The 13,438-nt window shown below is 40.9% G+C and overlaps 1 protein-coding gene across 4 annotated transcripts in view; it reads left to right on the forward strand.

The window, feature by feature from the left end:
- arhgap35a (Rho GTPase activating protein 35a) overlaps nt 1-12,583 on the forward strand; it is a 57,602-nt gene extending 45,019 nt beyond the window's left edge. For all 4 annotated transcript variants that reach the window (XM_067506579.1, XM_067506578.1, XM_067506581.1 and 1 more), the window contains 4 exons: nt 3,520-3,597; nt 5,993-6,124; nt 7,579-7,684; nt 8,562-12,583. In XM_067506579.1, coding sequence (XP_067362680.1) covers nt 3,520-3,597; nt 5,993-6,124; nt 7,579-7,684; nt 8,562-9,030 — 785 coding nt within the window. In that variant the 3' untranslated portion in view covers nt 9,031-12,583. The remainder of the gene's footprint in view (nt 1-3,519; nt 3,598-5,992; nt 6,125-7,578; nt 7,685-8,561) is intronic.
- Nucleotides 12,584-13,438: the final 855 nt, after the last annotated feature.

Genomic DNA, 13,438 nt, shown 5'->3' on the forward strand with positions numbered 1-13,438 from the left:
ACCTGCAGCTTTGACCTATATCCTTCCGTTTTACCTCTAGCTGTGAACATTTTTGTTTGAGGCACTGTACCAGTGTTCCTGTGTTTATTCTTATCTGTCTAAATTTCAGTGTTAATCCTCTTACAGTCTGTGTTCATATATCTGAAACAACATTTATGAAAATGGTGAAATTGGTCCCTCTGGTGATTTAAAAAAATAAAATAAATTTTCTGACTCTTGGACCAAGACAAACTAATGAAACCCAGTTGGGTTAACTTATTCAAACTTATTCAAACATTTATATATAACATTATTATTTTTTTGTTGAAAACACTTCTGTTTTGTTACTCCTCTTATTTGTGCCTCATAGCTCCCTTCCTTTGTCTTTGAGAATAATAGGAGCAGATGTGGCATTTTGTGTTATTTTCATGTGTTCTGAGCTTGTAGAAAAGCAGCTATATAAAATCAATCCATAGTGACTGCTGTTATCTCCCCACAGCTCTGGCTTTCTCCCAGCATGGTAGCTGCAGTGTGCTGTGTGCATGGGTGCTGAGGTGATGAATGTGTGTTAGCGTGCGCAGGCATATCTACTGGCCTTAGGAGCCTCCATAGCGACGTAAAGGGCAGCACCCAGCGACTGCCTGTCTCCATGGTGAACTATGAAATCAGCCTCTGGGCTGCTGAACCCACAGAGACGCTGAGGTCTGGGCTGGTGTGGGATCAGCTGGAGTGTTTTTAGATAGTTACTTGCTGCCGAAGCATTTAGTGCTCTCACAGTTTGTGTGTCTGCAAGTTCGTAGATGTTTTTTTTTTTTGTGGACACTTGAATGGTGGTGGAAGTTGTGAAGTCAAGTGTAATTTTGTGGCTGCTTCTCATGTTTTTGTGTGTTTGTGCATGTGCAGTTGGGAATTGTGTATCCTATTATGCATGCACTGTTGTATGGATGAATTATAAAGTTGATAAGTTATATTCTTTATTAAGAGTAATGAATACATTGTTGCTAAAAATGTTGTGGATGCTAATAAAACTTTGTTTTCTGAGGAAGTGCTACTATTTACATTGACCCAAAAGTCTTCATCCATACTTCTTTTTTCCACTTCCAGTGCTTTGTGGCTCCTCTTCCACTCTTGTATTCTAATTCCCCTGTAACTTCTATCTTTTATATGGTTTGTTGTTTTAAACATATCCCCTAACCTTCTGTATACTGGTACCCGTACTAATCTTAATCCCTTTTTTTCTCCCCCTCATTGTCTCATCACTGTGACCCACAATCCTCTGCATCCTCACACTCCCACACTATCTCTTCTCATCCTTTGGTACTTGTTCTGTTCTGCCCCTATTTCTCACTCTCTCCCCCTACCACTGCTAGACTACTCCCCTATCTCTCTTCCCATCCCTGTTTTCCTAGTGTCTGCCTAGAAAAGCTTTTGTGGATAATTGATTGGTAGAAGGAGGAGATCGATGCCGTATGCCTTGACTGAAAGCTCTCTCATTTCCTCCCTGCCTCTCTTTGTCTCGCCCTATTTTCTACCACTCCCTATCTCCTTCACTCCCTCTGGATTGCTCTTTGTTTCCTTGAATTGCCAACAAAGTGTGAACAACAAGAGTATTTTATGGGTGGGAGCTAGAACATAATCTTTTTACGAACTTACAAAATTATTAATGAACCAAAATGAAGTGGGCTTTCTCGCACCAGATAGTTTGCTGCCATCCAACCATCAATGGGTTGGTTGTGTTCTTGAGTAGATGTATTGTTATAATATAAAACCAAATGGGATATTTATTGAAAATTACCTTCATATGCATAGAAAAAGTGCGTTGGTTTACTATGTAAGAACTGAAGAAACTGAGATGTTTTGGAAGTTCTTTTCTGTTGTTTAATTTTTCAGGGTGTGCAATTTTAAAAAGTACCTGGCACAGGAGAAAATGTGAGCTCAGTCTGATTTTTTTAAAATTGTAAATATGCTTTAAAGTACATGTAAAAGGTGCAACCACAGCATCCTGTGACCCAGGCTCATTTCATTAATAAAAGTGCACTGCTGGGTGCAGAGATATTAATGCAAAGCTTTTGAGCAAGACTCACAAGGCTCGCCCTTCTAACCACTCAGAAATTATTACTTTTTTGAGCATTTTCATTTCCTAACAACAGTTACCTGACGCACTAGGCAGTTTGTGTGGAAGTACATCATGGAGCGTAGCAGGGACTAGCACTAGCTTAAATTGCCATTTGTAGCTTTGAGGTAGAAGAAGCATGAGACCCAAAATCAGTCTGCTCTGCTAGGCCCAGCCCTCCCTCACACTGTTTTGCTTCGCTTTGCCCAGTGTTTAGTTAGTAGTCAGTGTGACTTTACAATAAGTAAGATGCTGCACAACTTTATAATTAAGCAGAAATAACGGAAATTCTCTGATTGGCTAAAAGGGTAAGGCTTACTTAAAAACTCTTGTGAACATCTCTGCCCTGCTGGCAGTGCCATTCACTGAAAGGAGGCTTTAACTGCAATTCTTCACATTAGGTTTTAAAGCATATTTATACTAACAATATTTTTTTTTTAAAAAGTACATATTCTCCTGTAAATTTTATCATAATTTGTCCATTTGTTGATTATATGAATTATTCTGCAGCTCTCCCATTAGAGAACAAGTATGTCAAAAGTGTACTTAATTCCTTGCTTGTACTTGCTTGTGTAAATATACTTTCTTTCATGCTTCCAGAACTGTAAAGTTTCAGTGCGTTTATGGTAGTTAAAAACTTTTGTTGACTATGTTAGACTATTTCAGAATAGATAATTGCTATGAACTGATGATAAAATCCAACAGGCCTCCTTAATAGGTATTTAATTGGATGCTTCAATCAAATGGTACAAGACTGCACCTGCAGTGAGCAATTTAAAGACTTGGAAATTACATATTTAAGCCACAGGCAAGAAAAACAGAAGTGCAGAATTCCATGAAACAATCTTGTTCTTTTGTCTTCCGTTGTTGTAGTGATGAATGCAAACGTATATTTATTTCAATTTGCTGCACTAAAATGCTTCTGTTATTTGAATCATTAAATGGACATCAACAGTTTAGCTGCATTGATTAAACTCGCAAACTTAAGTGATGCTTTATTTAGTAGTTTAATAGCAGAGAAACTAAATATGGACACAATTTGGGAGCTTATAAAAACATGCAGTAAATAACCCTTTAAGTCAGGTGTTAGAGGTAGATCACATGGCAGCGTCAATTTTTCAAGTTATTATAAAGTGTGTGTGTGGCACAATGTTAGCTTCAGGCCTTCAGGAGTTTTTTATGCATTTAATAAATAGTGCTAATTCTGTGCTCACACAGTAGGGGATATAAGGAGAGGCCATGAAAACCGGCTGCACAGCCCTGCACAGTGCATTTATACACCACATAATGATATATCACATGGTCCTTAATGTGATGTGATTGATAACTGGTATAAATGCTTGTTGCAAATAAAAAACACAAAAATAACACTGAGCTAATGGCATTTATTTTTCTGCCTCTCTCTACTCTTTTTCTCTCTCCACAAGGCTTGAGCACAGAGGGCATCTACAGGGTCAGCGGGAACAAGGCAGAGATGGAGAGCATGCAGCGGCAATTTGACCAAGGTTTGCTACTTTCCTCTTCCAGTCCTCTCACGCAGGCATACATGTGCCCATCCTTGCTCTATTTGTACACTCACAAGCTGACAGGGAAGAAAAGGCCTTGAAGATGCATGTGTGTGTCTCTGTCTATCTGCAACAAGCCTGGATCCCCTTAATTAACCAGGGAGCCTTAATTCTACAGTGGGAATTGGCCTTTGCTTCCTTTTAGACTGTGTAGCTGCCTCCTCAATCGTCTACCTGCTCCTGTGTGCATGTTCACGTTTGGATGTATGAATGTTGTCATGTGTGTGTCTTTATACGTGTGTCCGCTTGGTGTGGGCAGTTAATTACCTCCAGATTGGTTTGGTTAATGTAGCATGACGCTGCTGAGACAGATAGCAGAGCAAGGTGACCTGTGTATGCATGTGTGTATATGTACATCCATGCCTGGTTGAGGTTATATCCACCTCAGGTAATCAGAGTTGAAGCTCTGCATTAAATCACTTTGAGCTTCAGGCCAATTTGACAAGACAATTACACATGAAAATGCAACATGGTTTTCTTATAGCTGTACCATCAAAATGGAACCTCTCCTTAGACCGTTCAAGAACTCTCCAACTGTATCTGCATTCATTTTTCTCTCTCTGCACATGCGGCCTTTGTAAAGCAAAAAGTTATCAGAAAATTGCTTTTCTAATTAAGTCTCTTGCTCTGTCTTTCTCACACACTTTGGAAGCGGTGTCTCTCTTTCTGCTCAAATTTACTTTATAATTGTCAGCAGTGCTTTTTACTTTAGTTTAGGCCACAAAGTAACCAAAATGATGCCACAGTGCATCAGCACAGATGTCATTTATTCATTTTGACTAAGTTATTGATTGTGCAATTTTGTCTACAATCTGTTGTTTCACATTTTTTCAACCAGAAACGTCAATAATCGGTTGATGTGAATACATTTCTGTATCACTATTTCAATTAAATTATATTTCAATTCAGCTGTATTTGCGCCAATTCACAACAAAGTCATCTCAAGGCACATTACAGAATAAAGTCAAGACTATAAAGATGTATAAAGAAACCCAATAAATCCCCCTTGAGCAAGCTCTAGGCCACAGTTGAGGAAAAAACCTCCCTTTAGGGGAAGAAACCTCCAGCAGAACCAGGCTCAGGGTGGGGGGCCATCTGACTTGACCTGTCGGAGTGACTGGAAAGTGGAGAGAGAAAAGAAAAGTGCAAAACAAAGCAACAACAAAACATTGGGCAGGTTTGTAGGACGAGTAGCTGCACACTAGAAAACACCCACCTTCGATGCCAGGGGACACCTGCAGAAAGAGACAGAGAGAGGGAGACAGAAGGAGAAAGACAAATACGGGAGAAAACACACAGTTAATGTCATACAGTGGTGACATAAAAGTGGGGTGAGAGGGGGGGATAAGAGGAGGACAGGAGCTCGGGGGGTGGGTCCCCCAGCAGTCTAAGCCTACAGCAGCATGAATATAACTAACTATAAGCTTTATTAAAGAGGAATTTTTTAAGCCTGGACTTAAAAATAAAGAAGGTGTCTGCTTCCCGAATCTGAACTGGGATCTGGTTCACAGGATGGACTATCAATCAGTGTTACTTCTCATTGCAGTGTTTCCTGTACGAGTTGATTAAGCGAACAGGTCTTGTTTTGGATTAAAAAACATTTAATACCTGACATATAAAGTACCCATTAGTGCAAAAATCATGTAAAAGTCAGTACCTCCCCGAATTTGCAATGTTGTGATCACATCAGTTAAATCAGTTTATCCACTGTGGAATATGTACAACCTTTCAATGTAAAACAAAATAAATAAAAGTAACAAAATGCATTAGAGTGTTTTTTTTTTTTTTTAAGCTATAATGAAATTAACCATTTTATTTTGCAACAATCACAAATTAGTCTGCAAAGACCTAAAAGGATTGAAAAGATCAGTGTCTCCATAAATCACTCCTGTTCATTGATTTGGAATGAACACAAACAACGATGTTGGTAGATGAACACTAGATACCACTGTACACGGGTTAAGTGGAACTATCCCTTTTCTCCCACAGTGAGACAGCTCAGTCCCCAGTTGTTTCAGTCCCAGTCCACATGTTAGTGCTTTTAAGCTCAGAGAAGATACCAAACCCCAATGTTGCATGTGCGTGTGTGTCTATAGATAAGTGTGTCAAATGACTAAATAAGTCAAGCCACCACCCAGCAGTTGTTAATTTATTCAATAATCTTTATTCCCCATAGTTAGCTTCACAGCTATAGTATATTATGTGGGGTCTTTGTTTTATAGTTATAAATTGTTTATTTTGGCCACTTCTCTCATATAATATATGCAAATAAAATTGCGATAATGTGTGTTTTATATTTAAATTCTCCTGTTCTCCATTTCAATTTTCTTTCCAGACTACAACCTGGACCTCGTGGAGAAAGACTTCACCATCAACACTGTAGCGGGGGCCATGAAGGCCTTCTTCTCTGAGCTACCTGAGCCTCTGGTGCCCTACAGCATGCAGGGAGAGCTGGTGGAGGCGTTTAGTAAGTTCTGGGGCTCTGGTGTGAGAGGACGATGGGACACGGGGATGAGGGGAGAGTTCTACGTTAAAACCCGGGGAATATTGGATTTTGCCTGAAATCCTTTTCCCCTTCATTGTAACTTTTCTTTAACCTAACAAGCAAAACTCTTGCAATCCAAATCCATCCATGGGGAGAATTGGATTTGCCGCTCAGTGAGGAGCCGGGGAAGGGAGGAGAATGGGAGGGAGGAAAGAATATTTAAGAAATCAGGAAGGAGGAAGTGAAGATGATTGCTCATGATGAAGGATGCGGGAGCACTGTGGATAACAGTGGTCTGGATGAAGTCATGAGAAAACAGTCATATGTTAGATAAACGATGGTGCTTCTGTGCTCTCCAATGCCTCTCTTTTTCTTTTTGTGTCCTGTAATCTGTCGGAATGGAGATTTAAGCCATAGCTTAGTCTTGCATCTTGCCAGAGAGATTTACCCCCAGACCACAAGGCTGCTGTCACTCAGAGCGGTGTGCGTGTATGTGTGTGAGACCCTTCAGCCGTGACAGAGACCTGATAAAGCTCCTGCAGTCTGTGCCACAATAGAGGATAGGAAAAAAAAAAAAGGAAATGTGAGGTGGAGACAAGAAAGCCTTAATTTCGTGGAAAGTAGCAAACTGGGTTTTTGCAATTTTAGAATTTAAGCAGACAAGTTAGCAGACTGAGAGGTGGAGAAAAAGAAAGATTTGGAAAAACTGGGTGTGTGGATTTTGGTGGATATTATCTCAGTGACATGACATTAAATAAGCTGTAGGAAGTTAGTTAAGTTTTGATTACTGATGACGGATACACAGCGGGAGGAACTGGAGCTGTGTGAAGTCATTCCCCCTCAAATCTGTTTTTGATCCACGCTGACCTCATTGTGGGAATACAAACTCAAATTCTCTGCTTGTAAATCATGTTTGTGATGTGGAGGAGAACATCTGCTGTTCTCACTGCTGCTGTCTACCTCGCTCACGTACACACAGGATGGACTGTGTTAGTGGGTGACGTCAGCTCTTCTGACTCACTCCTCGCTGCCATTAGGCTTAACACACCCAGTGTATGTGTGGATTTTTGTGTGAGTTGCTGTACTCTTTAGGACACTGAGATGGGTGTATGCATGGTATGTTTCCCCTTTGGAATGTGTGTGTGGTCTTTGATGGATTTTTCTCCTTTGCATGAACTGTGTGCATGTGTCTTTTCATCACTAAGATGTGTGAAACTCAGACTATTGTAGCATGGAATCACTGTGTCCTGCACCAATTTGTTGAGAGTTGGATCCAATTTGCTTTACCGTGCTTTTCAAACTCTCCTTTTCCACATCATACTCCACGCGCCACTCATCTTTCTTTACTCTCCACTTTCACTCTCCTGACATCTTTCTTACATTGCCCTAATTTTTTCCTCTCTCCTCTAAACTCTCATCTCTCTGCCACCATTCAGAGATCAATGATAGGGAGCAGCGCTTCCAGACAATGAAGGACGTTCTGCGCCGTTTCCCCAAGGAGAATTACGACGTCTTCAAATATGTCATCAGCCACTTGAGCAAGTGAGTGACAGAGTCATAGCTGGCCTATGATATGCGTGCTGTCTACACCAGTCATCTAGTTCAGTTACTTAGCAATAACATCACCACATCCAGCACACTCGCAGAAAAGAGATTTTGTTCACTTTGAGTCATGATCTGTGACAATGCAGTGGTTGTATAATATCGGTTTACATGTGGATGATAGGTGTGTTACAATTAATTTATGTATCAAAGCTCAGTCTGCTAAAGTATGACAAATTGTCTATAATACAACAAATAAAACACAGAAAAGTAGCCTTCTTATTTTTTTATTCTTGCAAAAACTTATACTACATATTTCTTCATCCGAAAGGGTCCTAAGCTATGAAAATTGGGAAAACCGTAGTTTATCACGTAATTAAAACTGTTAAAAGTGTTTTCAGCATATAGGTAACCATGTTCTGGTTCCAGGTTCTCCAATATGAGATTTTTCTAGTCTGAATATTTTGGGACTTTGCACTGTTTGCAGAATAAAGCACAATATTTTATGTTTCCATGTTAGTCACAGGTGAAAATGTAGAAAAAATTATTAATAGAACGTTTGGCAGAATAATTTATCATGAACATAATAGTTAGTTGCCACAGAACACATGCAAGCCAATTCTTTTATGTGACGAGACAAAAAAAAGGCAAAATCTCTTATATCTGTCAAAGCCATAATCCCCCTGCTGTTAGGAGTAAAAAGTACTTTATAATTATTTGTCTCGGGTACTAGTACCAGCTTATAGGGTCAGGCAGTCGACACTATCAGATCTGGATGATCTGCACAACATTTGAAGCAGCCTTTTTCTGACCTTTTCTATCAAAAGCGAAGTAGTGAATTTAGCACAATTAATTTTTTCTTCTTTGTGTTTTCCAGGGTGAGCCAGAACAACAAGGTGAACCTGATGACCAGTGAGAATCTGTCCATTTGTTTCTGGCCTACATTGATGAGACCCGACTTCACGACGATGGATGCCCTGACGGCCACCCGCACCTACCAGACAATCATCGAGAGCTTCATCCACCAGTGCGCGTACTTCTTCAACAATCAGCCCCTGGCTGACGGTCTCCCCGGTTCTCCCACCTCAACATTCTCTTATGGGGGAGGAACCTCCGCCTACTCCTGCATGGCTGGAGGCTACTCATCCTCGCCCACTCCGTCCCCGACTCCCTACGTCCTCCCTGCCACACCTCCTGTTATTCCGCACTACGGCCCTCCCATCCACCATCATCAGCCTCAGTCTCCACCCCACTCCCCGCCTCATACTCCTCAGTCCCCAATCCCAGCCCTACTCCCTCCGTCCTTGCACCCCCATCACCCTCCTGCGGAACAACACACGCTGTGAACCAGGGATCAAGGGAAGAGAAGGGAAAAAACGAAGAAGATGATGCAATTCGAAGAGATTTAAGGGTTCAGAATCCGAGATTTTAAAGGTTGGGATCTGGAAAAAGATAAATTGAGATGAGAACAGGAGGTAGAAATAGAAGCTGGGGGGAGATTGAGTAAGATGCAGTATGTACAGAGAAAAACCTATATGTTTGGGTGAACAAAGGCATTTGAGCCTTTTGTTAATTTTAGAAATTTGGACACACACAAGGCAGCAAAGGGGATCACTGACAGCCTCTGAACTGGTTGATATTTCTCCCACCTTGCCACTTTATACCTTTGTCGCTCAGTCTCAGTTCATCTGGACTTGCCCTCCTTGCCTTATAGAAAATCAACACACAAACACACTAAAGAAGAGCGAGCCATTGCCAGTAATCATCAAGGGACAGGAGAACTTATGTGCAGGAGGAATGTGCACTGTGTTATGTTGGGATTGCTAAATCACATAGACACACACACACACAAACACTCAGTGGCCACTGTGCCTCCAACAACCATTCTCCTCAATCCCATAGCCTCTAACTAAGTTGGGAATGTTGGTAGCTGGCAAAGTGTTTTAGCAAACTGACCCACCTGCTGGACCTGCCTGGAGGCCATGGAGGACAAAGTGGAGAAGACATGTTTGTTTCCCCGTTCTTCAGAGGATTTAAGCAAGAAACACATGTTACTGCTCACCCGACAGGATGTTCTGTCCTCAGCGACTCACACATTCCAGTCTGTCAACCCCTCACACAGCCCCAAACAGACAAATTCAGTTTCAGTCAAGGCAATATGCCAAGAAAAAGAAAAAAAAATCTCAACCGACCGGATCTGCTGGGCAGCAAATTGGAGCAAAGGACTATGGGTGCTCTCACACCCCAGGCATTCTGGCAAGGCTCCTCCCGGTCTCCTGTTTGCTCTCTCTCTTTCTCACTTTAAACTTCAACCTTATACACTGCCTTTGTTTACAAATGAAGAAAACAGCATAAATAGTGGAGTTTTTAATTGGTCTAGATCTGATTCTGCATCCACATTCTCACTGTCCCAATGTCTTTTATCATTTTTCCTTTGAGAAAACACAAACCTGAGCCTAAGAGTCAGTGACTGACCTTGTGTCTGATTGGCCGGCTATCTGTCTGTGTATGTCTGTATCATGACTTTTTGTTGTATCTGAATGGCCCTGTATTAAGCAGATAGTGGGAATAATTCCAGTGTTGGACCTTCACCTGTCATGTTGCTTATCCCACTCTGTGGTGGTTTTACAAGTGAGTCAGTGCTGCAGGTTTTTATAGTAGAAACCTTGTTCAAAAAGCACTTTTCTGAGCACTTTGAAGGCACATTTTAAATTGGAGCTGCCATGACATGACAGCCACTCATTTACTTTGTCAGTCCACCCTATTCTCTATTTCTAGGAGCACACCACTGACATCTAGAGGAAGAAATTGAAATTGCAGCCATATTTCCACTACTGCATGGGCGTAGCACCCTTTTCCTACTGTTTTTTGTTTTTTGTTGTTGATGTTTTGTAGCATCAGACTCACTTATACGTGCAATTGTCAAGATTCATTTTCATTTTATGTCACATGAAATTACCTTTTAGAGCTGTGTAAGTGTAAATAAATGGCCAGCAGTTTGAAATCTGTTACAAACCAATTGAGCGAATTTAGATTCAGGCTCTCTAGACGCAAAGCATGTGGCCACATTGCAGTTGGTTAGACATGTAGTGAATGAAATTCCCTCTCTGCCTTTTTATTGTCAGTTTTCCACTACCAAAACAATTAGCCACTTGCAGAGGTGTGCATACCACTTCCAAGATGCCATATTCCAATGGAGAAAATGATGACTTAAAAGACTAATACACAATGTAGCATTACACACCCAGAAAGTAAGCGCTAGAAGCAAGGCTTTGACAGGTGGACGCATATGGACACAGGCGGAGTCTATTTATTGTTGAAAATAAGTGGCAACCACTGCTCCAGGCCTCAGCAATATGACTCTAGAAAGGAGTCTGAAACCTTCTCTAGGTGGACTTGAAATATAATTTGGAGTGTTATCAGTACGCCAGACTTCCCCCACTGTCACTGCTATGCCACCACATCCCATAGTCATCTACTGGCCAAGGGAGACAGTTGGGTCTGGGAGAGACAGCAGACCGAACAGACAGTCCATTCATCCGACTGCATGACTGGAATGGAGCATCACAGAATTCCTCGACCTAGCCTGCTGTTACCGTAGAAACCAGCAAGATGGGGCTTGTGGAGAATTGCTGAGCCCTGATGGAGCAAGTGTGTGTGTGTGTGTGATCGTGTGAGTTTAAGTAACGTGCGTGTGTGGAAGCTTATATGTGTTAATGTTAAACAAATAGTACACACCAAGGTCACTTTTTCTGTTGGACACTCATTTGCAACTCTGCATGTCTCCCCACACTGCCTTCTCTGCCCAAAAGGAGAAAAAAATCCCTTTTAACAAGTCACTGAATTCCTAATGGAGCATCTATCTGTCTACACTACCTATTTACTTTGTGTGTGTGCGTGAGAGAGAGAGAGCGAGATAGCAGAATTAAGACTGTGTTTGGGTGGGTTTGAGCTAACATGCTAACATGCTATTCTGGGCAGATGACCAGACACCAGTTTGATCCAAACAAATGTGAAGGAAAGGAATGCAGCTCTCCTTGCGGTCATTACCCTGCTGTGTAACCCTCTTAGCTCGTCCAGATTACACACACACACACACACATACACACAAACACTGATCCCAGAGATGTGGGTTTGGGGGGGGGCAGACAGCAGACGGGTGAATGGGATCATTATATGGGAGAAGGGAGGAGGGGTGACCACTGGTACTTGTTTGTGAACGCCGGCCAGTGGCGTTCCCTGTGTATATCAATGTGTTAATACTGAACTGACTGTGAGGCAGCCAAAGACTGGACAAAAAGGGTCGAGAGAGAGTTTTGAAACAAAGTGAAAGTTTAGAAGAACAATTCAATTAAAATGTGACTTTGGTTCAGCGATATTTTGTGGCTGCATTGCTTTTCTTTTTTTTTTCTTTAAAAACAATGGTGACAGATGTCTGTTAAGTTAAAATGAGAAACAAGCAAAACTATATTCAAATGGTTGTTTATTGGTATGTTAGGGGGTTTAACACTTTGCCCTTTAGTCAGTGGTGATAGAAAAAAAGTTTCTTTTTATGTTTTATTTTAATAATTAAAAAAAATACAAAACATTTTTTAACAATTTGTTTGTGAAAGATTGAGAGACCAGCCCAATATAGTGCATGATTTCTTCCCAACTAAGGAAGAGGGCTTCACCACTCTCACTATTTAAGAGATGATAAAAAAAAATATTAAAGAATAATGGGAAGAAAGAAAGAAAATAATTAAAAAAATATATAAATGAAGTACTGTAAACTGAAAAGATAACATCAAAGAAAAAAAAGTAATTTGGTGAGTATGGTAATTTGTCTCAATGGGAATGGTGTATACAGCAAGGCCTTATGTGATCTGTATCATAGTTAATAAATCAAATCTTGTAAAACTCTTGGTTTTTATTGTCTTTCTTACAGCCGATTACTGACAGAACAAGTACGGACGTTTTAGAAGCAAAGTGAATGCACAACTTGCAGTTACTTCTTAATCTGAGGAAAAATTGACAAGAAATCTTAAGTTTAGATTTTCACGGAGCTTTGAACCATGATAAAGCTAGTGATTGGATTCTTTCATAGGAGGATTTTGTCAAAAGTAGAAGTAGTAGAAGTAATTTATGTAACAGCTACCTGTGGTAAATGTTTGCATCAAGAAATACAAATGGCATATAACAGCAGTGACGTCTTTCCTCACGGGATCAGAAATCATTTAAGATTTTGAAATTATTAAAAGGCAGGAAATAGTCTACACCATTAGTTACTGTGACACCTTAAAATAAAATGTCTGTTTGCAACCCTGCATTAGTGATTCCATTAGGCCACTGCTTGTGACCACTATTATTAAAAGGAGTTGTTCTAACTTGTTTCAGGGGCATTGTTGTCAGTATGGCTTTGTGCACTGAAATAGAAGATTTTACTGTCATAAGAAGGCTGGCTCATAGATTTCTTCCACACTTCCAAAAAGTTTTATTTCCCATGTGATAATCGTTGTGACACATTTTTTGCTGGATTCTGTCTGCACATGGCTGAGGTACACTAAAGCCACAGGGGGATCAGGCAAGGTCACACTGGCCCAAGGGACCCTCCCAGTTCCTGTGAGAACGGGCCGAGAAGGGCTCGGTCTGTGCCATTTCAGGGTGATGTAAGGACTCCGGTCCCAGTGAGGGCGATGTGAAGGCCTCACTGCCATTTCATGGTGCCCTAATCTGACCTTTTCATTGAGTCAAACCAAAGAAAATCCATGTCCA

Source organism: Channa argus, chromosome 6 (genome assembly GCF_033026475.1).
Source record: "Channa argus isolate prfri chromosome 6, Channa argus male v1.0, whole genome shotgun sequence".
Taxonomy (NCBI): domain Eukaryota; kingdom Metazoa; phylum Chordata; class Actinopteri; order Anabantiformes; family Channidae; genus Channa; species Channa argus.